The sequence below is a fragment of the Centropristis striata genome, chromosome 23 (assembly GCF_030273125.1).
Source record: "Centropristis striata isolate RG_2023a ecotype Rhode Island chromosome 23, C.striata_1.0, whole genome shotgun sequence".
Lineage (NCBI taxonomy): Eukaryota > Metazoa > Chordata > Actinopteri > Perciformes > Serranidae > Centropristis > Centropristis striata.
In genome coordinates this window covers 15836136-15859072 of record NC_081539.1, presented here as the reverse complement: position 1 = coordinate 15859072, position 22937 = coordinate 15836136, and the positions used below count along the sequence as shown (strand labels likewise).

General features: G+C 40.9%; 2 protein-coding genes across 3 annotated transcripts in view; one reads left to right on the top strand and one right to left on the bottom strand.

Moving 5' to 3' along the window:
• The window catches only part of nck1b (NCK adaptor protein 1b), a 31795-nt gene extending 17087 nt beyond the window's left edge, over positions 1 to 14708 (top strand). For both annotated transcript variants that reach the window (XM_059326796.1, XM_059326797.1), the window contains 2 exons: positions 8185 to 8939; positions 10268 to 14708. In XM_059326796.1, the coding sequence (XP_059182779.1) occupies positions 8185 to 8939; positions 10268 to 10468 (956 nt within the window). In that variant the 3' untranslated portion in view covers positions 10469 to 14708. The remainder of the gene's footprint in view (positions 1 to 8184; positions 8940 to 10267) is intronic.
• A 297-nt stretch (positions 14709 to 15005) lies between these two features.
• On the bottom strand, positions 15006 to 22641 carry bdh1 (3-hydroxybutyrate dehydrogenase, type 1). Its single transcript, XM_059327507.1, has 5 exons — positions 22208 to 22641; positions 19897 to 20007; positions 19567 to 19708; positions 19323 to 19475; positions 15006 to 16654 (listed from the first exon to the last, which is right to left on the bottom strand). Exons 1-5 carry the CDS (start codon positions 22418 to 22420, stop codon positions 16188 to 16190), a joined length of 1086 nt encoding a protein of 361 aa, XP_059183490.1. The 5' UTR covers positions 22421 to 22641; the 3' UTR covers positions 15006 to 16187.
• Positions 22642 to 22937: the final 296 nt, after the last annotated feature.

Below are 22937 nucleotides of genomic sequence, written 5' to 3'. Positions count from 1 at the left end.
GCATTGTATTTTCTTTTCGTTTTATAAGTGGTGTAGAGAGGTGTTTGAGGTTTGAGGACTTCTTTCTTTTCTTTTTTGCTTTCTGACTGCACGAGCGGCTGTCAGGATTTCTTTCATCTTCCCTTTCTGATTTTTTTTTTCACTTTGTAACTTTCAGCTCCAGGTCAGCCAAGTGAATGTGTCATATTTAGAGCAGGCGCAAAGTGATTTCTGTGCTAACATGTTGTGCTGGCAGAGAGCGGGTGTCTTAACAGCTTTTTGAGGCTGTGTCTGTGTGAGCGGCTGCAAAGACTGGGTGGATATGCTTTTCAGAAGCCTTCTGCTGAGCCGAAGCCTGTAATTGCCTCAGCAATCCTTCTCTGTCTCTTTCTTTTAAACGCACACACACACACACACATATATATACACACACAGTAATCCTACTCCACTTTTTTCTAGTATTTGTCCTAGTGAGTGGGCTGCAACCCAGTGGATTACATTATCATGCTTGAAGACCACTCTCCACCCTGTTTAGGAATATCTCAAGACATAGCCAAAGTCTGTTTTCTTTTATGCTACCCTCAAGGCGAGCTCGCTCATTCTGGGAGGGTCCCCCCCACCCTACCACCATTCCTCCACCCGACCGCCAGTCATGAGCTACAGTTGAAGGGACGCGGGGTGCTCGTGTAGAACACTGTAGTCATTGTACTGAGAGGAGGAAGGGGTCTCTGCTGATTGATGGGACCCGGGCTCCCATCTCCCGCACCTCACCCGGTTATCAGAGGAATGTCATTACCCCGGCAGCTCCGCGGGCTGTGGATACTTTACAGCCACACTGACACACTTTTTCAAAAGGCTCTGGCACACACCCATGCTGTAATCTCACCTTGTAACTGTTGAGTGGTATCTCCTGTCTCTGCCTATCTTCCCTGCTTGTGTGTGTGTGTGCGTGTGTGTCCATGGCTTGTAAAGAATCCAGAGCGTGTAAAGGGCTGAGAAGAACATAGAGATGAGCTAACAAACCTTTTGCTTGTGTAAACTGAGAGCTGTTAGTCTCTTCCCCTCCCTCTGTTTTCCTGTTTCTTAGCCTCCCCAGCGAGCGGAAACTCTAATTTGAGCCACATTTCTCCCTGAGCGTTGGAGGAGTGCAGGCCAGAGAGGAAGTGAGAAGTTAGAAGGAAGTTGAATCATTGTGCCGAGGCTGTCCGTTTGACTTTCTGGCAGTCTCTGTCCCTTGTTCCCTCCTTCCAACTCGCGCGTCTTTTCTCCGAAACCACTGCTCACAGTTCCCAGACCAAATAAAGCTGAAGACAAAATCATAATTAAGAGATTGGCGGGAGAGACATCAACGTCACTTAGGCTTTAAGATGTTTTTCTCTCGTAAAGCCGTCCACTCATCTTTGTTTTCCTGTGTCTTCTGCCATTAAGGATTGCTTAACAGGAAGTGAGCAGTGGTTTGGGCTTAGTGAAGACTAGCAAATTCTGTAAACATGTTCCAAGAGGAGTGGAAACTTCTACAACACCACTAATGGTTGACAAATCAATTGGATGATAATTGAATTATCAAAAAAGATGCAGATTACTTTTCAGTTAATCATTTCAGTTATTTTTTTAAGCCAAAATACCAAACATTTGCTTTCAGCTTTTCCAATTTGAGGAAGTGGTGCTTTTGGTTGTTGTGTATAACTGTAATCCATTTGTCTTTGGGTTTGGGGATGTTTGTCGGACAAAATGAGACATTTGAAGACGTCACCTTGTATTTTGAGAAATTCTAAAAGATTTATTTATTTACAAAGTTTTGACATAGACAAAACAATGAATACAATAATCAAGAAAATTATCAATAGATCAATAAATAAAAAATGACTGTTTGTTGGGGCCCTAGTCTATAGAAAAAGATTAATTACAAATTTCCAAAGCAGAGTCTTAAAATGTCAAACAGTGCAAAACAACAATATATCCAATTTATATCATAAACAAACCAGAAAAAGGCATTTATCAAAAAGTTGCAGATGCATTTCGATTAGGTGTTTCAGCTCTAACGGTCTAATTTCCTGATTTGAATGGTTTGGGTGGTTGTCTGAGTGTGTATCCTGTGTCATTGTACTTTCTTATTCTTCCATTATTGACTAAAATGGAAAACCCAAGTATCAAATTGTCAGGTAGTGAAAGCAGACTGGTCAGTTTCTTAATCTTTTTTACTCATTTTTTTGAAGGGTTAGTTTCAGATTTTTAGATAAAAGTTTTATCAAGTATGGCTCATCTAAAAATCTTTTTTTAAAGAATATACTTTATATATCATCTAAAGTTAGATGATATACAAAGTGTATTCTTTAACAAATATGTCTTAAAGTCAAGTATCATTTTATTATTGTTACAAAAGCTACAGAATCATGTTGGCACATGTACCAAAGATTTTAAGCCTTAGTCATTAGACAGATTTTTGTAGGAGCCACAAAGGTTAATGCTTATCTCTGTTTCCTTCCAGCTGTCCCTGCTTCCCACAAATAAATGTTATTTTTAAAGTTACTTTTATTTTAACACAGTAGAACAATCAGTGTCATGACACTGGTGTAGCAAAAATAATACAGTGGTACAAAAGGCTGAAGTTAAGGAAATCTTTTTGTATTGGGTACTGAATTGAGGGAAACCCCAAGATATAAGGTCCTTTTTAAATTTAGGTCACCAGAGGAGAGGTGAAAACAAAATGGGTCAAGTGAAAATGACGATCTGTAAAGACATTTTTTTTCAAAGAGAAATACAAGAGTTTAAGAGTGAGATAATCAGTGTTGCTGTGGTTACAGAGGTACACAAAAAACAATACCCAAGCTTGATTCACAACCCAGAAGGATTTTAAGGAACAAAGTTAATAATTGCAGAAATTAATACAAACCCCTTGTTTTACTATCAGGAAGGGTTTCACTCAGCGAAGCGTCTTGATGGCTTGACAACGCTGCTCTGTCCAGAGCTGTAAAAACCAAATGGAGCTCGGAGCCTCCATCCCTCCCTCTGCTCCATCACAGAGACTGATGGCTGCCTGCGTTTGATGTCTCAGACTGAAGTTGAAGTTGAAAGAGCTTTGCATGTTTCCTGTGCAGCTATCAGTCAGCCAAGTTAGCAGCTTGATTGAAGTCTTAAAAGGCACCCCAAACCAGCCCCATTGAAGAATATGCCAGCTCGCTCTTATGTATGTTCCCTTTAGTTAGTTTGACTCACTCTTTCTGACTGCACATGGTGTCATTACATTTAATGTGTAAGTCTCATACCAAACCATATGGCTGGGGGTTGCTGGGTTGCGTCACATGTCTGGTGAAGGCGAATGACACATTGTTGTCAGTTTAAATTGTCACGGATGCATGGAGGATAGATGTCAGGATATGATACGGAATGGCCACACGTTTGGCTCTTAAATATTTCTTTTTGTTAGCTGACAAGCCATTTCACTGTCTCTGAACTCGTCCCAGTGATCATGTTCTGTTTCAAGTACGGGGATGTTCAGACGCTGTCAGACAGCCTGACGCGGGGTGTTGTCGTCCACAGAGGAAGAGCCCTGGAATGGAGGGAAGCCGAGAGGTCGAAAGGGCCCTGGCAGACAATGGACAGCCAGCCAGCGTAGGGAGGCCAGAATTAAAAAACAAAACCAGTTCCTGTCTGTCACTGGTAGCCAAACAAACTCTCCGGCACTTTCTTCTCCTCCTGCTGTTGCACCTCATCTGTAAACAAAAAAAGTGACGTTTTTTGAGGGGTTTAACATATGTTCGTTCAGGTCTTTGTCATTGTTTGCTGTGATTTACTGCCATTTGACGCAACGTGACTTCCTTCCTCGGCATCCTTCTCTCAGGAAATACACAGGAAAAAGCATCTGACGTTGAAACAGAAAAGTTTCCAGTGCACAGTACTTACTTTTAATTTCTGTTCTGTCTGTAAGACCTTTACCAGGTAACAGCAGAGGAGTGGCATGGTTTGTGGGTTTTCGGCGAAAGCTACCACCTCTGCATATACACATGCAAGTTCATGCAGTTGGCAGTATCAGGGTTGACTACAGGTGATGAGATGAAGAGGAGTGTGCTTCCCACAGCTAGAGAGGAGTTGGGTGAACTTTCAGGGGTAGGGTTTTGTTTTTCAAATTGCCCCTGCAAAGGAGGTTATGTTTTTGTTTCGTTTGGTTTGCTTGTTTGCTTGTCAGCAGGCTTGTTAGAAAACTACTTTCTCGATGATCATAAAACTTGAGGCAAGACTATAGCATGGGCCAAAAAAGAACCCTTTACATTTTGGATTGGATAGTTACATAGAATCCAGTTTATTTTGGTGTGCAACAACATTGGCATTTTCTGTTAGTTGTTAACAGCCTATCTGCTATTTAATTCATTTATACTCCTTGCATGGCTGTGTGGTGGCAGGTCTGGATAGTTCTGTGGCTGGCTGGTGAGATAGTCTTTCCCATAATTAAAGATTCCCAGCTTCTGTCCTAATAACAACCAATGATTTGTCCGTCACAACAACTATGAGTCCTGTCTGATGTGCTTGACCTCAAGACTGCCCAGTCATTGTAACTATAACTTTAATTCCATATGCAGGGTTTTGGGTAGTCTAGAGTGCGAAAAACTAGAATGGAATTTAGAGAGTGCAGACCAAGTTATAATGTGAAAACAACAACAAAAGATGTGTTGTATTTTGTTGCTCAGAGCTTTTTCAAACACATGTTGAGAGCTGTTTCCAGTACGTTCGTGACAATAAAGAGCAAAGGAAACAGATCAGCTGAGCCATGATGTATGATAGGAAATGCATTTTTTCAATTAGTCCAACACCACATGAATGCTGCGCAATTGCCCTATCCTGCAATGTTAAGGAAAGTGAAAATTAATTTGTGTATCTGCCCCGTGATTCAGATCCTCTCTAAAATTGAATGTGTTTTTCCTCTGCCTATGCTACGCCCTTTCACCAAGTTTCATGAAAATTCTGAGTAGTTTTTCTGTGCTGACATACAAACGGAAGCCGAGAACAGACTGTTATCTTTTATTGCCGTTAATAATGAACACGTCAACTCCAGATATAAACACACGAACGGAATTTTTTCTGTCTTTAGTCGTGTTTTCATCAGCAAAAATAAGATTAGAAAATATCTAATCACATGACTGATCAGCTGTTTCCTCTGACAGGAAACAACAATAAGAAGTTCAATCTAATTCCTAAGACTTCTCTCCACTTGACACTGACGGACATAAAGAAAACAACTCTCTTGTGAAGTAATGAAGAAGGAAACCATATATGTGCTACAATATACATTTTGCATTAAATTCAGCTAGTTATTTTTGATGAAGTGATCAGAAATTTCTCTCGGTAAAAATGGTTTAAATAATTCTGTGTCCAAACAATGTTGAATTAGACACACTTACTCCACACTTCCCTGTACTTTTTTAGATGGACAATTTGTGCGTTTCTGCAAACAAGAAGAGAGGAGGAATCTTCAGGTGTAGAGAGAAGCGTAAAATGTCCAAACACTCAGCCTCTTGTCAATCCCAGAATGCCCACTGTACATGCCTTGTAGAGGTCCATTTATTTAAAGGTCCTCTAAGTTCAGCTTCATTAAGTGCACGAACCTGGCAGAAAAACATGGCAGAATATCAAGGAAGTGCCCGCCAAAATCGGTCACCGCCAACTGAGCAGAATGCAGCTGTGTCCACCATTGAAGACAGTGGCCCTGCTCTTAAGATGTACCATGCTGTGTGTGTGCGGCGTGAAAGCCTGGTAAGATAAGAGCCTCTGTTAAATTGTAAAAGGAAGCACAGTTGTTCTTCATCACCACACAAGTGATTTCTCAGCAATTAACCTAGAACAGCACGACAGATGGGCCCTCAGAAAGGCAGATGCCTTCAATGCCCCTTTATCTTCTCCGAGTATCATCTCCCTATGGCTGTGCAGGCAAATCCCAACCTTTATTACCTCAGTTTAGATTGAGCATCTAGTCAAATGCAGTACTCCTGGCCTCGGTGCTTATTTTATGCAAAGTGTTCGTGTGACTTCAGCAGGAAGCTGCAAATAAAATCCCTGACACTGATTAGGGCTGTGTTACCTGGCCAGAGAGATAAAATATAAGCTCTCAGCAGCCTCAGCTGGAGCTAAAAAAGTGACTTTATTTATGCTGGGTTGACCTCTAACCTTTGTTTGGAGCTAACTAGGTCATTTCCAACTGTGCACAGAGCACATCCTGGGGCTTGCACCTGCACGAACATGTTCTTCTTCCTGAACTTGTGATATTGTAGCTGTAGGTTCTGTCTGTGTCATTTTAAACACTGAAGTGTAACGGTATGTGTATGTGACCTTCCAAACACTGGTCTTATTTGGCTACAGCTATATGTGAAATATGTATATTTATATAGAGAAGTTTTGTCCTTGTGTTTTGCAGCTCTCTGAGTTATTAAGCCTGCACAGAGGCATAAGTAGACCTAACCTCCACGTACAGACATCAGCTCTTAACACCCTGTCTGTAGTCTGTAGTTATCTACAGTGGTGTGACTAATAACAGGGTCTACCTGGAAGCAATTTGACGTCGGACTCTCGGCACTACCATGAAATTTGTCTGCACTGCTTGAGTCACGGACACTTTTCAGTACCAGTATATCTGTGGTGAAGCAGATACAGTATGGCGTTGTGACAAATTAGTCACGTTGCTCGCTCAGAAAACAAACACACACACCATCCTCCCCAGTCGTGTTCTGGAGACTACACCCTGCCTTCCTGTATAATTTCACCCAGCTGACTTTTGATTATGCAAGCAATAGCCTTGCAAACGTAATCAGAAATAGATTTTGGTCTGCTCGCTTGTGTCTGGTAACGGTGTCTGTGTCAGCTTCGGTCTGCCTGCATCATCCATAATAATAACAATTGTTAAATTCGCCGTGCAAGAACTTGCAAAATGGTGGACTGTTGCTTTGCACAAGTAATGTATGGACGCATCAAGCTGCTTTCTGGTCTTTAGGAAAGTTGGAAGAAGGTGTGATCTCGCCACTCCGTCCACTGCAAGCTACACGTGTTTCATACAACTGTTACCATGTCAGGCTGCCAAGGGGAAATTCTTGTCCAGTAAGACGATGACCACAGGCCTGCCAAAGCTCGGCCTCCGGGCTCCATAACCCAGAAAAAGGCTAAAGGGCTTGGTAATCCCCCTTCTGTTCCCCTCTGGGCTCTTCAGAGATGCCAAGCGGTGGACTACATGATGATAAAACTCACCCCGTGGTCACTCCCTGTGTGACATTTAGCCTGCAAACCGAAAGGAAAAGCACAGTTGATAAGGTCTTAATAAATATGCCCTTTTAATCATCCACTTTCTACTCTTGAGTCATTTGGTCAGCCCAGTTGGGTGCTTGGAGCGTGATGGGGCTGGGAGGGATGTGGGAGTGGAGAGTTTGTGTAAATAGGGAGGAGAAAGGAGAGCTAGAAGCTAGAGAGTTGGCAGAAGTGGGACAGAGTTTGGTATCCAGCTGCTGTGCGAGCGAGGCCGCAGGTGTCAGGGCAGCCGAAGTGATTAGCGCAATGTGATTAGCAACAATGAAATGTGACTGAACTTTTTTGCCCGCAGAGTTCAAAGCTAAATGTAGTTTGTAGTTCATTCCAATGTTAGGTAGCATTACTTTGATAAACTAGTGTACTTTTCTTTGGTTTCCACAGGATTTATTGCCCCATGCCAAAACATGTTTTCATCCCACTCTGATTTTTTTTTCTCTCTCTCAACCACACCAGCATTGCTTTTTTGTTTCCTCAGCACCTAGGCCTAATCCTCAAGAATGTATCTGGATTTGGAGAGTGGGGGGTTAGGCCACTGTAAATGTGGAAAAGGAATGATTTTAGCCTACTTACCCACCCTCCCTGTATTTCAGCACAGCCCCTAATGCTTATTATCGCTGCCTGGTATTTGTCTGGGGTTTTTACTCCTCCCTTAAATTTTCAGAGGTGTTTTTAATGGTGCGTGTGTGGTTTTTGTTTTTCTGTTGAGACTTGTTCCACATCAGTGGAAGAGTGTGAAAAGTGGAATTTCAGGGACTTCCTTTTTAGTAAAATGCTGACTTTTAAGTTTTAATTCACACATAACCTGGAGGCCTGAGTGCCTTTTAATTCAGTTTCTGCCCTAGTTCACCAGACTTTGTTTTAGTCCAGATGATGTTTTCTCTGTTAACTCTCACACCTTTTCTTGATTGTCTTCTCTAGGAATCGGGAAGGTGAAGAGCAGAAAGGGGGGGATGAGAGACACAGCCTCCAACGCAGACACAGACATGTACGCAGATAACGGCGAGCGGCTGTACGACCTCAACCTGCCCGCCCTCGTCAAGTTCAGCTACACAGCGGAGCGAGAGGACGAGCTGTCTCTGGTGAAAGGCACGCGGGTGGTGGTGATGGAGAAGTGCAGCGACGGCTGGTGGCGCGGCAGCTACAGCGGACGGTCTGGCTGGTTTCCGTCCAACTATGTGACGGAGGACGTGGATGGGACGGCGGGGGGAGGGGGCATGGGCGGGCCCGGAGACCCGGCCGGATCGCTAACGGAGAAGCTGGCGGCGGTGGTGAACAGCACCACGAACGGGAACAGAGTGCTGCACACGGTTCAGGCGCTCTACCCTTTCAGTTCAGAAAACGACGAGGAGCTTAACTTTGAGAAGGGCGAGGTGATGGAGGTCGTGGAGAAGCCCGAGAACGACCCGGAGTGGTGGAAGTGTCGCAAAGCGGACGGACATCTGGGCTTGGTGCCTAAAAACTACGTCACTGTGCTGGACTCCACCTCCCATAAACCTGGCGCAGGGCCCGCTGGGCCGCCCACACCTGACTGTGACTACATCTCGCCCTCAGGCAGCGGGCGCTTCGCGGGGAAGGAGTGGTACTACGGGAAGGTGACGCGCCACCAGGCGGAGGTGGCCCTCAACCAGAGAGGCATAGAGGGAGACTTTCTGATCCGAGACAGCGAGTCATCGGTCAGTAGCCTACACCTGCTTACTAAACCGTCATCATACATGGTTCAAGCATTGAAGGGATGTTTCTGATTTAAGTGTGGTTGAATTAAATAGTTATCCATAGGCAGTCAGCATGCTCCCAGTTTGGAGAAGCAGATAGGAGTACCAACATCGAAGCTAAGCTATGTACTCCTGGGGAAGAGGGCATCAGCAAAAAGTATTTTGGCATATAAAGGCACAAAAAAACTCACTTTAAGTGGTTTAGAATATTTTAACACTTTACCTTGCTGTCAGACAGCTCCTTCTGACAGGGAAGTGGAAATGTTTTTTACTGTATGCTCACTCCAAAGCCACCAGACTTTTTTGGGAACAACAACTCATGTTCTGAGAGGTAAAATGTCTAATTTGGTCCAAAAAGTCTGGTGGAATAGATAACCGCTTCAGTTAGCCCCCACGTAAACTGAAAGAGGGTGGTCTGACAGCAAGGTAAAGCAGTGAAAATATTTTATCTAATATAGCTTACACTCAAACTTGGATATTTTTGGTTGGCTAAAATACATTTTGCTGCTTTCCCTGTCGAGAGCGGTTCATCACTCAGCTTTCATGTTGGTACACATGCCTGCATCTCCAAACTGGGGGCAGGCAAGTAATACAACGATTATGGGGAAGTTCCTCATACAACCCCACTTCAATAAATTCCAACTATCCCTTTTAGGTCCCTTTATACTGTCTGATTTCAACTATCTGAAATGAGAGAAAGTGTAGTAAAATGTTTGGTAGTTAGTCCAAAACAGTGGTCCTAGATTGTACTATGAAGCCTTATTTATGCTCCATTTTATGTAAGAAGAAAGATGCGTCCATTTCAAACGATGTAATCATCACTTGCAGGCAGCTCAGCTCGGATTCAAAAATTTCTGACTACAAGCATGACTGTGGTTCAGAGGAGGTCATAAAAATGTACTTAAAGTGAAGGCAGTATTGTAGACGCCACAAATTATTGTGATACTGCTCTGTTTTGTGTGTCCATAAGCCTACAGAAAATGTGCACAAATAGGAAGACAGTGTGGACAGAGCCTTCTGTCCACATATAGATCCAATGTGAGCATAAATGAGCTCTGAGACAAATCTACAGACGGCCGATTTGAAGCTTTGGCGAGCAAAGACGGCCCGAGGCAAAATCCTGGCTGTCAGAAATTTTGGACCAAATTCTCACAATGTAACTATAAATGCTACAATATACACAGTTGTTGTTGTCACACTAAAGGGGCCTTTACAGAGGAAGGAGGAGATCTTAAAAACGCCATCTGTGCACTGATAATATAAACTTGTATTTCCTTTTCTTTTCACAGCCAAACGACTTCTCCATCTCCCTGAAGGCGCAGAGCAAGAACAAGCATTTCAAAGTGCAGCTGAAGGAAAACCTTTACTGCATTGGACAGCGTAAGTTCAACTCTATGGAAGAGCTTGTTGAACACTACAAAAAGGCCCCCATCTTCACCAGTGAGCAGGGAGACAAACTGTACCTGATCAAGGCCCTGGCTGCCTCCTGATCCCTCTCCGTCACACACTTGCACTTCCACGCAGACACACACACACACACACACACACACACACACCCACACACACACACACTTATACATTAACTGCATCCATATATATTCATTCAGATTACTTACGCCAGAACACACACTAACATTTAAACTCCAAGCCTGAGGACTTAACACATCATCAGGACTTTAAATGCCCGATTTGTGAGCATTCCAAGAGGAGGCATGGAAAAAGCATGGGAGAGACACGGAGCAATGGAAGGAGGAGACAAAAAGACTATGGACTCCTGAGAGTTGACTACAGACCTCTTGGTCGCCTATTTTAAATTATCCAGATGAGTTAGGTCATAGGCAATGCCATGTATTTCCACCTTGATATCTATTAGAGTTGCATTTAGTTTCTTTTTTTTTTTTTTTGTTGATAATATATAATCTTTTTAACAGTTTCTTTTTAAAAATGTGATGATTTTAAACTGTATTCAGTACACAACAACCACCCATATGAGGCATTTCTCACGTTAGCAAACTAGCCCACAGAGGTCTACATTTCAACTCATTTTTGTGTTGTCTGTCTTAATTCTTTATGATTGTGGACGCACTAATCCACAACTTCTGCTAACTCCTAATCATGAATAAAAATTAAGTGACCAAAATATATTTATTGATAGAATTCTGTTAGGATCATGGCGGTGGAGATCGGAATATCAAACGCACGCATCTGTGGTCAGAGGATTTTGAGGATTCTTGTGCAAAGTCAAACTAGTTGTTCAACTTTTCTTTTTGTACAACGGAACTGCTTGTCTCACATATTGCTGTATCCATATCATGTGAATGTTACAAAGCCGAGGCATCACAGACAGTGGGGGTGACTTTGCATGCGTGCATGTCCTCACACCTTCACTGTTACCTCTTAAAAGAGTGATCAGCAGTCCACGTGAGCGATGGGGAGTTTACCCTTGTGTTTAGAGGTCATGCGAAGAGTCAGAAAGTACTTTTCCTCATAGTCTGGAGACTTCCTCACACTCCCTCCCCTGCTGGGGTGTGACTGACAGCTGATGCATCCTTCCAGTGTTGCTAAAGGGGATGTTTCTCTGGAGAAGAGGAGGGAGCAGGGCAAGCGGGGTGGGTGTACGTTGACAGCAGCGCGGCTTCCAAACACCCGCCAGCTCTGTGTGGAGCTGGGAGGGGAAATGGAGGGACCAGTCCAGAGCATGATGTCACTGCTCCTGAATTAGTGATCACTGGAGGGAACGTAGGGGTCGCCCAGGGGTCGCGTTTGTGCGGTTGCAGCGCACATATACACGTCAAGCTAGGAGACGCCCTTTTCCTCAAGGAGGCACAAAGGATTTTCAGAAAACAATCCCTTCAGCTAAGTACCCTTTCTTTGATATCTGGGCATTTATTTTCATCGCCAACATGTCTTAAGAAGTGTCCTAGCTCGGGGAATCATGCTTGTTTTTCCCCAAAATGTATGGTCAAGTTAGAATACAGTGGAATGTTTTCAGCAGAACATGGTTTATATTGACAGTGAATGGGTGTTTGATGAGTGAAAATGGACCAAGTAGTGTTTTGAATGTTGAAGGGGCAGCTAGCACCAGCGCCTGCAATCAGAGCTGGCAGGGAGCAGTGGGCTCAGAGAAGATGATGATGATCACGATGCTTGCGATGATGAGTTCTCCAGCTGCAGCCAGTTGGACCCGAGCAGCAGAGAAAGGGAGAGGGGGGAGGAAGAGGGATTTCATAGAGGAGGAATGGAAAAATTGGACCCTAAAAAACAAAAGCAGTGAAGTAGGATCTAGGGAGGAGACTTGGAGAATGTGTTCCATTGAATAAGAGTATCTGGATTAGCACTCCCAGTCATATACGGGTGGGGAAATGAACGGAGGCCAACACTGATGTATCATAGGAGAGAATAAAGGAGATTTGGATGGGAGGGCTTTTAAGGTCTAATTAATCCAAGCATGAAAAAAGTCAGTCATGCCACAAAGAACACAAAACATGGGTGTGAACCTTTTTTCTTCCTCTCTCCATTCCCCAGATGATTGACAGAGCTATTCATACGAGAGCTGCCAGTATGTTTTCTCAGTTTTGGAGCTGTAACGACGGATTATAAACGGTGGAACAGTTGTCTTTCAGTTTGATTTATGGCGGGTTAAAATGGCAAGTTCTAATTATGCACCTACAGTACCAGTCGTCAGTTAATTTACGTGAGATTACATCTGATTAAAAAAACAACATTCCAAGTTTAAAATGCGTTTGTCTGGACTCAAAGATTCTGTTTAATACCTAACATGGTTAAAAATGTAAATTGCAGGATTGTTTATCAGTATGGATGGAGTGATTATGATATGTTGATTTTGGGTCCCAAATTTATAGAAAAAAGCTGTCTAGAACATTTGTACCTGTATTCGCTTTATTTTCAGTTATTCCCTCTTGGTTTTGGTGTTATCTACGGAAGCCCAAAAGGCTGGTTTTGTGTTATTTTTTCCTCCCCAGAATCAAATTTTTAAGTTATTTTTTTTTCATCTGTAAAGGTGTTTTGCTGTTGCTAGAATGTTTTTTTTTTTTTGTTGTTGATTTGTTTTTCCAGACTCATTTTTCTAACTTACTTTTTTTTCCATCTGTATAAACGGGTATAAAAAGAAATGTTTTTACAGATGGAAAAAAAGAAATACATTACAATATATTACTTTTAAAAAAGTGACTTAAATAATGATACTGGGTCAAAAAAAAATCCTTGTTTTGCCCTTCAGGGCTTCCGTAGTTGTCAGTCACCAGATAAGTATTCGGGTTACAGGAGTCCTGTTACGTGTCATTTCTTACACCCAATCCCTGGCTGTTGTATTGGTGCCATTTCGTCTGATGCTCAATGTGCGATAGTGTTTGCCTGCAGTGATAACCAACTGCTATCAACAAACAATTTTTTTGGGTGAAATTTCCTCCCTGACTTCCAGTTCAACAGCATCTGCAATATTACGCAGCATTAAAGTGACAAACGCCAACGCAATGTGCCCCAGTTTGAAGGATTTAGGAGGAGATTTTAATGTGCCTTCACAGCTTTCTGTCAACCAAAGGTTTAGTGTCCCTTTTTTTTTTTCTCCCTCCCACTTCTCTTGTCACCGCTGCGTGCTGTTTGGTTAAAGCTTTGCATGTGCGTCTGATTAGTGATCGACGTGTCGGGGGTGTCATCCCTATAAGAGGGGTATTTCCTCATTTAATTGTTGGCTGAAAATGTCATTGTCTAACTTTTTTTTTTTTTTTTGCATAAAATGCCCATTAGGTGATATTGTGTGTAGTTTCAAGTGACCTTACCTTTGCTGATTTCATCAAGTATAACTTCTTTAAGTGAACAGTGAATGCCTACATGTACAGTATAAAATATGTGATGTTCATTCAGAAACATAACCCCCAGGTGTGATGTAATCATGACCTGAATCTCATGTATGAGCACCTCAAGTAACGGCATCAGTTGTGAAGGAACTGTCATGGTTTCCAAGGAAATAGTTTTCTATGTCTGTATGTATTTCATATAAGACTTAGTGTAAGACATTCACTTTTGCAGTTTAGACACTTAAATATGTAAAGAAAAAACTCCTCAATACTTAAATGTTTTACTTGATATTCAAATACAGAACTACAGTATCTCCCTACATAGATATTGTTATAAACTGGGATCTTTTTTCACCAATGGAGGCCGCATGAGCAGAGCCTTGTAGCTGTACAGAAATGGTTTTAAATCTGCTTAAAAAGACACTGAAGTCAGTTGTGGTGGATATTATCAAGAGATCCTGTATCAAACTATTTTTCATGATCAAGAACTACAGTGCAGCAGGGCAACTCTTTTGTTTCTCGACTGTTAAACTAGCCTGAGATAAATCTTGAATCTCTGGATTTCTTGATAATATTCCAAACAAATGACCCCGTGTTCAACTTTGGTGCTTTTGTGCTGCTTCTTGGTGTTGTCTCACAAAGCTTTTTTTTTTTTCCCCTGTATGAGAGAGAGTGAAGAAAACAGATCCATGCTGTGGAATGATAAAGGCAGTGCTGTGAAATTTAATGTCATGCTCTTAATACTGTTTTTATGGAGGGGAGGTCGTCTTCAGGTGTAATAATTTAGAAGAGTTTATTAGAGTGTTCAAAAGACGTAATAAACGACATAAAAACAATACCGTAATGATGTCTTGTGTTTTATCTGCTGCAATGTGTGAATACTCTGAATTAAATGTTGGTATTTCCACTTTAATTTTGTCTTTAAGCTGTTTTTTTACTGGATTACAAAACCGCATATCACAAAAATGTTTTATACTGTTTGTATAAAAGTCCAAACTACATGAAAGTTCTTTTTTTTTCATCTCTTCTCTTTAGCTTTGCTTTTATAAGATGATAATGCAGCTTAAATTGGTACATTAACTGATAGATAGCAGATGATTCATGCATGAGAGCAGTTTTATTTTTATTTATGATGCATGTCTGCCACCTGGTGGCCGTTTGTATCATTACATTTTCTGAACCTTAAATGAGAGAACATGAGAAAACACCATCTCATTTGGTCACTTTATTTCAAATCACTTTTAAACAATGAAACTGTGCTTGTAAAATTTCCCAAACAAAAAAAATGCTTTTTCATTCCCATCATGCTATATCCAAGTCCATTAAAGAGAGGGGGAAAACCTTTTTTGTTCAAGCGCGCCCATTAATCACATCAATCAACCTTGCTGTCGAAGTAGCACGCAGGATCTCGTGGTGCATGTGAGACAAAGTGGGCTTGTGTTGTTGTTACGTAACTTTGGGGTGAATCCAGCCAAATCTCACCACGGCCTTACAGTAGCTGACCTTGGTTTGTTCCGGCGTGAACCACAACAGAACAGCAGGAGCCTTCTTCTCCAGCTCGACCAGTTTTGGTCCTCATGCCAGTGTGGCCCCAGAAAATTCCCATAAGGCAGAATATTACAAGTATCAGACAAAAAATATATATATAAAGGGACAAACAATGTTTTTCTAACTTTTTTTTAAGGAAAACTTTAAGATAATACCACAGCAAGCAATAATGATATAGTTTTTATACTGGGTTCATACAGCTTTTTCAGAGTTAAATTCAACCACTTTTTAAGCACTTTTAAGGTATCTCAACAACAAAAAGAATCCACTCTGCTAGCCTTTATTTTCACACCTGAATCAGTATGAAATATCTGTCACTTTGTTTACTTTACCAGCTGTTCATATTAACTTTGATTGTATGATTTGATCATGATTATTTAATGTTTGCTAGTTTAAAGTAAGGAATCAACAGAGGACTTATCTAGCTATGATTTTTTTTTGGTTTACATGAGTAAAATGTAAAATTGTTTAAAATCAAGCATTTTTCAAGGACTATATTCAAAATCATGCAATTTCCTAACCTTGAATACTTACTTACACTTTCCAAACTTTTTAAGACTTTGTACGAACGCTGTTTATAGCTAAGAGTATGTCATAGCCTGGTTGATATTCAACACAAAGTAGTTACTACTTATGGAATATATCTGTATAGATAGAATGATGGTTCCTTTAATACATACAATTAGCAAAGTGCAATAATCATTGTACATTTAAAATGTTTTAAGGCTTGATCAGTGAATGATTTAAAGTGCTGAGGAAGTGAGTGTAGATCTGTGTAGTGTTACATAGCTGAGTAAAATGCTGCTGGTCGAAAACAGAGAGAGCTCGTACAGGAACAGCTCTTCTAGAAGTAGAAGAAGTCAGATATGGCGCCAGGCAGATGAGTCATCACCTGAGCTCTGATCCACCAGTGCGGCTCCATGGGGTTGTACCGCGTGTATGGACGTTTGGACATGATGGCATCAGTGATGTCATTCAGCACCGGGGTCACATTCTTCTGGCCGCTGTTGCAGTACGAGCGCATCAAAGCCATGTACTGCTCAAAGTGGGCTTTCCCATAATCCTCCTTCACATGCTCGGGTGCCTCCTTCCACAGCTTATTGGCCGTGCTGGCCACAATGTCACGGGTCATGATGCCGGTGGCTACGATGAAGTTCCCCGGTTCGATGATGGACACTTTAACTCCCCAGGTCTTCATCTCGTAGCGAAGGCAATCAGAAAAGGCTTCCACGCCGTATTTAGATACACAGTACGGCGAGCGCAGGGCATTCCCCATCCTCCCGTACATGCTGGCCACGTTCACAACACGACCTGCAGAGATACATGTTACAGAGATGTAGGCATTTATATCCTCTATGTGACCATATTTCTATTCAAAACAAATGATGGATTAGAATGAATAGTGTGATACAATGGCAACTGTATGCACCACCACCAGTACTACAAAAATGTGCAATGAAATAAAGCCTGTTAAGCCTCCAAATCCAAAGTTCAACCGTCATTCTTAACCAGAACTGTGCTATGCTCTGCTATTTCTCATGAGTCACTCATTGACAAATTATTTAAAAAACTGTCACCTCACTGCTGTTCTGTTGGCTGCTGATAAACTCTATAAAAGACAACTTTTGTGACCCTTGGATATTCTGAACAGTAAGCCCACCAGGTTTTCTATTTGCTTTAAAACATTATCTATCAAGTTGTTATTCCAACTCAGCTGTGGAGTGAGGCAGCATTCACAGTCATGACAGTCATTGCTTTTGCATGTTCAAATTTCAGCTACAAATGCACCTTTAGCTTTTATAAGATAGTTTATAACAATTTTGTATTATTGTATTTCATATTATATTTTAGGACTTTTGGACTTTTCACCAGTATCCCTGGCAGAAGTCACCGAGGTAGTTAAGAAGCTGCCCAGCAGCAAGGCACCAGGGTTGGATGAGATTTGCTCTGAGATGCTGAAGGCTCTGGACACTGTTGGGCCGTCATGGTTGACACGCCCCTTCAGTGTCGCGTGGAGGTCTGGGACAGTGCCAGTGGATTGGCAGACCGGGGTGGTGGTCCCCATTTTCAAAAAGGGGGAGCTGTGTCCGCATACTCGGCACAACGTCAAACACGTTCACGGTGGGTGTTGGCCTCCGCCAGGGTTGCCCCTTGTCTCCGATTCTGTTTGTGGTATTCATAGACAGGATCTCAAAGCGTAGCTGGGGGGAGGAAGGGGTCCGGTTTGGTGACCTTAGAATTGCATCTCTGCTTTTTGCGGATGATGTTGTTCTTTTGGCTTCATCAGACCAGGACCTTCAGCACTCATTTTGGTGGTTTGCAGCCGAGTGCGAAGCGTTTGGGATGAGAGTCAGCACCTCCAAGTCTGAGGCCATGGTTCTCTGCCGGACAACGGTGGATTGCCTCCTCTGGGAGGGAAGAGAGGTACTGCCTCAAGCGAAGGAGTTCAAGTATCTCGGGGTCTTGTTCACGAGTGATGGTTGAACGGAGCGTGAGATGGAAAGTCGGATTGGTGCAGCCTCAGCAGTAATGCGGGCGTTGTACCGGACCGTTGTGGTGAAGAAGGAGCTGAGTCGAAAGGCAAAAAGCTCTCGATTTACCGGTCCATCTATGTTCCAACCCTCACCTATGGTCATGAACTTTGGGTAGTGACCGAAGGAATGAGATTGCGGACACAAGCGGCCGAAATGAGTTTCCTCCGTAGGGTGTCTGGGCTCAGCCTTAGAGATAGGGTGAGGAGCTCAGACATCCGGAGGGAGCATAGAGCCGCTGCTCCTTTGCGTCGAAAGGAGCCAGCTGAGGTGGTTTGGGCATCTGGTAAGGATCCTCCCAGGCGCCTCCCGTTAGAGGTGTTCCGGGCACGTCCAAATGGTAGGAGGCCCCGGGGAAGACCCAGAACACAGTGGAGGGATTATATCTCTCATCTGGCCTGGGAACGCCTCGGTGTCCCCCAAGAGGAGCTGGACGTTGTGGCTGGGGGGAGGGACGTCTGCTTATCCTCTTGCCCCCGCGACCCGGTCCCGGATAAGCGGACAAGAATGGATGGATGGATGGATGGATATTGTATTTGATATACCATGCTATCCTGTTTTACTTTTCATTGTATATTTGTATTACTGACTGTTGTCTTTCTCATTTAAGCACTTATTATTTATGTTAAAGGGAAAGTTCAGATTTATTGAAGGGACGTTGTATATCCCTTTCAAGGAAAGCACTATACATATTAAAATTTTAATTTCACCTTACACAGAAAGACCTTAAAACAGAATTTGTAAATTGCAGGCTTGTTTGCATTGTTAGCATTCCTCTCAGAAACCATCGGTTTCCTTATTGAAAGGCTGCAGCATTTTTTTTCCCAAGGAATTCTAAGAATGCGTATAATCCTTTATAAAGACACATATGAAACATGAAAGTAAGGTCAGAGTATTGCATTTTATTTTAAACGTCAGCTACAAACACACCCTTTCAAACTAGCTTTTATAGGATAATCAATAACAGGGTTATATTGTTGTATTTTTTATATGCCATTCTATCCGGTTTTATTTAGTTATGTTAAAGGAAAAGTTTGACTTTATTGAAGTGGGGTACTTATCCATAGTCGGTGTTCTTCAATAAATATGAACTATCAATTTCAAGGACAGTGCTATATAGATTAAGTTATTAATATTGAGAAATAAAGTTAGAAAAAGACTTTACATTATTCTCCAATTGCAGGCTTGTTTGCATTGTTAGCATTCCTCTCAGAAATCATGCGACACAACTTATTGAATGGCTGCAGCATTTTTTATCCTGATGAATAATAAGAATGCCTTTAATCCCTCATAAAGAAACTTAGTATTTCAAAAATAATATGAAATACAAAAATAAAGTGTGAGTTTTATTTTAGCGCTTTTATTTTGGACACTAGCTTTGTCCTGTTAATGTGTCACAAAGTGATAATGTGTAATTCAAAGTGTTGTGTTATTTTCCAGCCACTGACCTTTGGCCCTGCGGATTAAAGGCAGAACAGCTTTGGTGACCCTGATGGTGCCCCACAGGTTGACCTCTGACACCTGCTTGTAGGTGTCCATGGGTGTGAACTCTACTTCTCCAAACGTTGACACACCAGCATTGTTCACCACAGCCCACAGACCTGGATCATGACCAGTGACAGATAGTTAAAGAGGAAAGAGAGTCGGTAAATTAACACATATGCTGATCTTCGTGTCAGTTGTTTACAGTACCTCGTTCTGAGTCCTCCAGGTTGTCTTTGATGTATTCTGCAGCCTGGTTCACCTGCTCCTCACTGCAGACATCCAGCTGTACTACCTTCATGCGATCTGAATGAAATTCTTCCAGTTCCTTTGCTCCCTCTCCACCTTTATCCTGCAAATATATGACATGTCTCCTCAGTAATTTGTGACATTACGATGAAATGCACCAATTGAATCCCAAAATTATGGCAAAATACATAAAATATGCAAACAAATGACCAACCTCAGAGAATTAAAAACGGTGGGGAATTGCCTTGGCAATTTCAGTAGATGAGTTGTTACTGTATGTTTTATCCATACCTTAAAAAGACATCCAGCAAAGACCATGAAGCCGAGCTTGTGCAGATGTTTGGCAAGTGCGTGACCAAATCCACTATCACAACCTGTAATAAACACAGCTTTCCCCTTCACCTGCAGAGAAGACCATAATATTAAGCTTTTGTAATTAATGATATATTAAAGAAGAAACAAAAACACAATATAAAAGTGTACAGTCATTAATATCTAATGCATGTAATGTAATAAAAGGTAATATTTAAGAAATTTAAATGATTGTGTAATTTAAGATTATTTTTATTATCAATAACTAGATGTTTACAGCAATTTCTACGACTAATATGCATTACTCCACATAGAAGCTGATCTCCTATTCTTTGACTTGTATTTTTTATCACACACTACAATATATTTTACGACTAATTTTGTATGATATTTATATGGCACACATGACAATGACATCTGTAAGGAAATAATAAGACATACTATATGACTGTTATGTTTTGAAATTTTGGACATCCGGTTATATGGTGTTTTTCTCTTATTTTTTGGAAAAACTATACTACTACATGTATCAACAGACTATAATAAAACCGTTTTTAGATTTATTTAAAAATGTTATGACTTTTCACCAAAAAATTTGACACGTTATAGTATGAATTTTTTTTCAAAATTTTGGACATCTCAAAATAGTGTTTTGTTGTTAAAACTGTTAAAGCCACCCTACTAGACATATCGACAGACTATAATAAGCTCATTTCGAGTTTCAGGGCATTTAAAAATTTGCATTTTCTTCCAAATTTTCATCTCCAAATGTAGTGTTTTTTTGTGGTTTCAGGAAAAACCTTCCTACTACACGCATCAACAGGCTATAATAAGCCAATATTAAGAGTATGGGGGCATTTAAAAAATGTGCGACTTTTCCCCAAAAAAATGTCGACACAAAAATTCTGACATGCTATAGTATACCTTTTTTTTCAAATTTTGGACATCTCAATATATGGTGGGGTTTTTTTTGTTAATACTGTAAAAGCTACCCTACTACACGTATCAACATGCCATAATAAGCTCATTTTGAGAGTTTAAAAATTTTGCAACTTTTTCCCCAAAAATTTCAACATGCTTTTTTTCCCAAATTTTGGACATCTCAAAATATGGTGTGTTTTTGTAATTTCTGACCATATTATGGTCTAATATGTATGATTATAATTGGGCAATTTTAAGAGTTTTTGGGCATTTTAAAATTTGCTAACTTTTTACAAAAATGTACATACTACAGTATGACTATTTTTTTCTATAATATGGTGTTTTCTGTGATTTTTCAACAGATTATACTTTAATGTATCAACACACTATAATAGGACCATTTTAAGCTTTTCAGGGCATTTTAAAACTTTTTGACTTTATTTTCTTATTTTTCAATAATTTAATATGGCATGGGTTTTTTTGAAAATCCTATAATGTGGTGTTTTCCTGTTATTTTGCATGTTCACTGCCTTTCAATGTACTATATGGTATGTCCAAAATTATGAAAAAACCCCACAAATAATAATAATAATATGGTGTTGTGTGTATAAACATACTATACTATAGCATTTTGGGGGCAATTTTGGGTATACTACACTATGACGTTTTTCATTTTATTTTTGGACATAGTATTTTCTGACATTTTGATGACAAACTTTACTATGACATATATACTGTGGCAATTAATATGACATTTTTTAGGATTATACTATGACGATCTAACTAACTCTAACTAACTAATACTATTTTTTATGAAACGTTAATAACATATACTTTTTGGACATTTAATGACATTTTAAGGGTTCACTGTAATGCATCATTATCACCATTTTAATGGCATATTATACTATATACCCTTATATATATATATATATATATATATATATATATATATATATATATATATATATATATACTATTACAATTATTTGTACTATTATTATTATAATAACTATAGTACTATAGTACTATGCTTTTTAATGACTTGCATTACTTACAATCTTGTGATTTTTTAATAATGACTTCTTCATGACATACTGTACTAACAATTTTTGTGATATTTTCTCGGCGTAGTATATCATGACGTTTTTTTATTATGACTTACAATGACATTTGTATGATACTTTTTGCTACATACTACAGTGTTACCGTTACGAGGCAGTCATTAATTATCACCTGTGGAAACTGCGTGATATTAAACTGATGCTGTGGTGTTTGCATTCCTCTATAATATGTTGTAAGAATATGCCTGTAGGACATAGGACATGAATTCATTTTCATGTTGGAACAGTTTATACTGTACTATTACCTGCACCAATCCTCTAGGAATTCGAGGCGTCGCCACATACAACACGAAAAGTAAATACAGCACAACTATGCATTCCGTCACACTTGTCTCTGGTAATCCCAAAATCCTCATCGCTCCATTCAGTAGACCAGGGAGTCCAAAACCCAACACAACAGTCAGGAAAACTGAAAATGATACGAGAAGTGCCACTCGGAACACAGAGAGCGGGGCCATCTTGCCAGAATGGTGTGTTTACTTTCCTATGGCTACATCACCCAGCGCGGAGTCACGGCACGCCCCCACTATGAGATCACGGAGGTTGTGTTCATGTTCATGGAAAACTTTAAATTACGCTTTAAGAAAGCACCGTATTTAATCCGTTCTTCATTTTGGTTAAACCAAAGCTTGTCAGATAACGGTTAAACTTAAGGTAGCGGTTAACAGCTGCCCGTACTTGTAGGTCCGGTCTGGCTGTCAAAGGACTGAAGCGAAGCAGGAAGTACATAGGAGTGACACTTCTTGTCTGAAACCCGTTAGTTTTACTGCGGTCAAGTGAGCCGTCATTCGCTTCTCCGGAGTCAAGCCAGCCGTCCCTATATAATGTAGTGCGCCCGTATTGTGACATTTACGGTAAATTCACTGAAACTGCTCCAAGAGAGCTGACATGAAGTATAAACACTTTATTGTCATTCTTTATCACATTTTTTTCAGTATAAAACTCTTACCAGCAGAGAGGAGATGAAGTATTAAC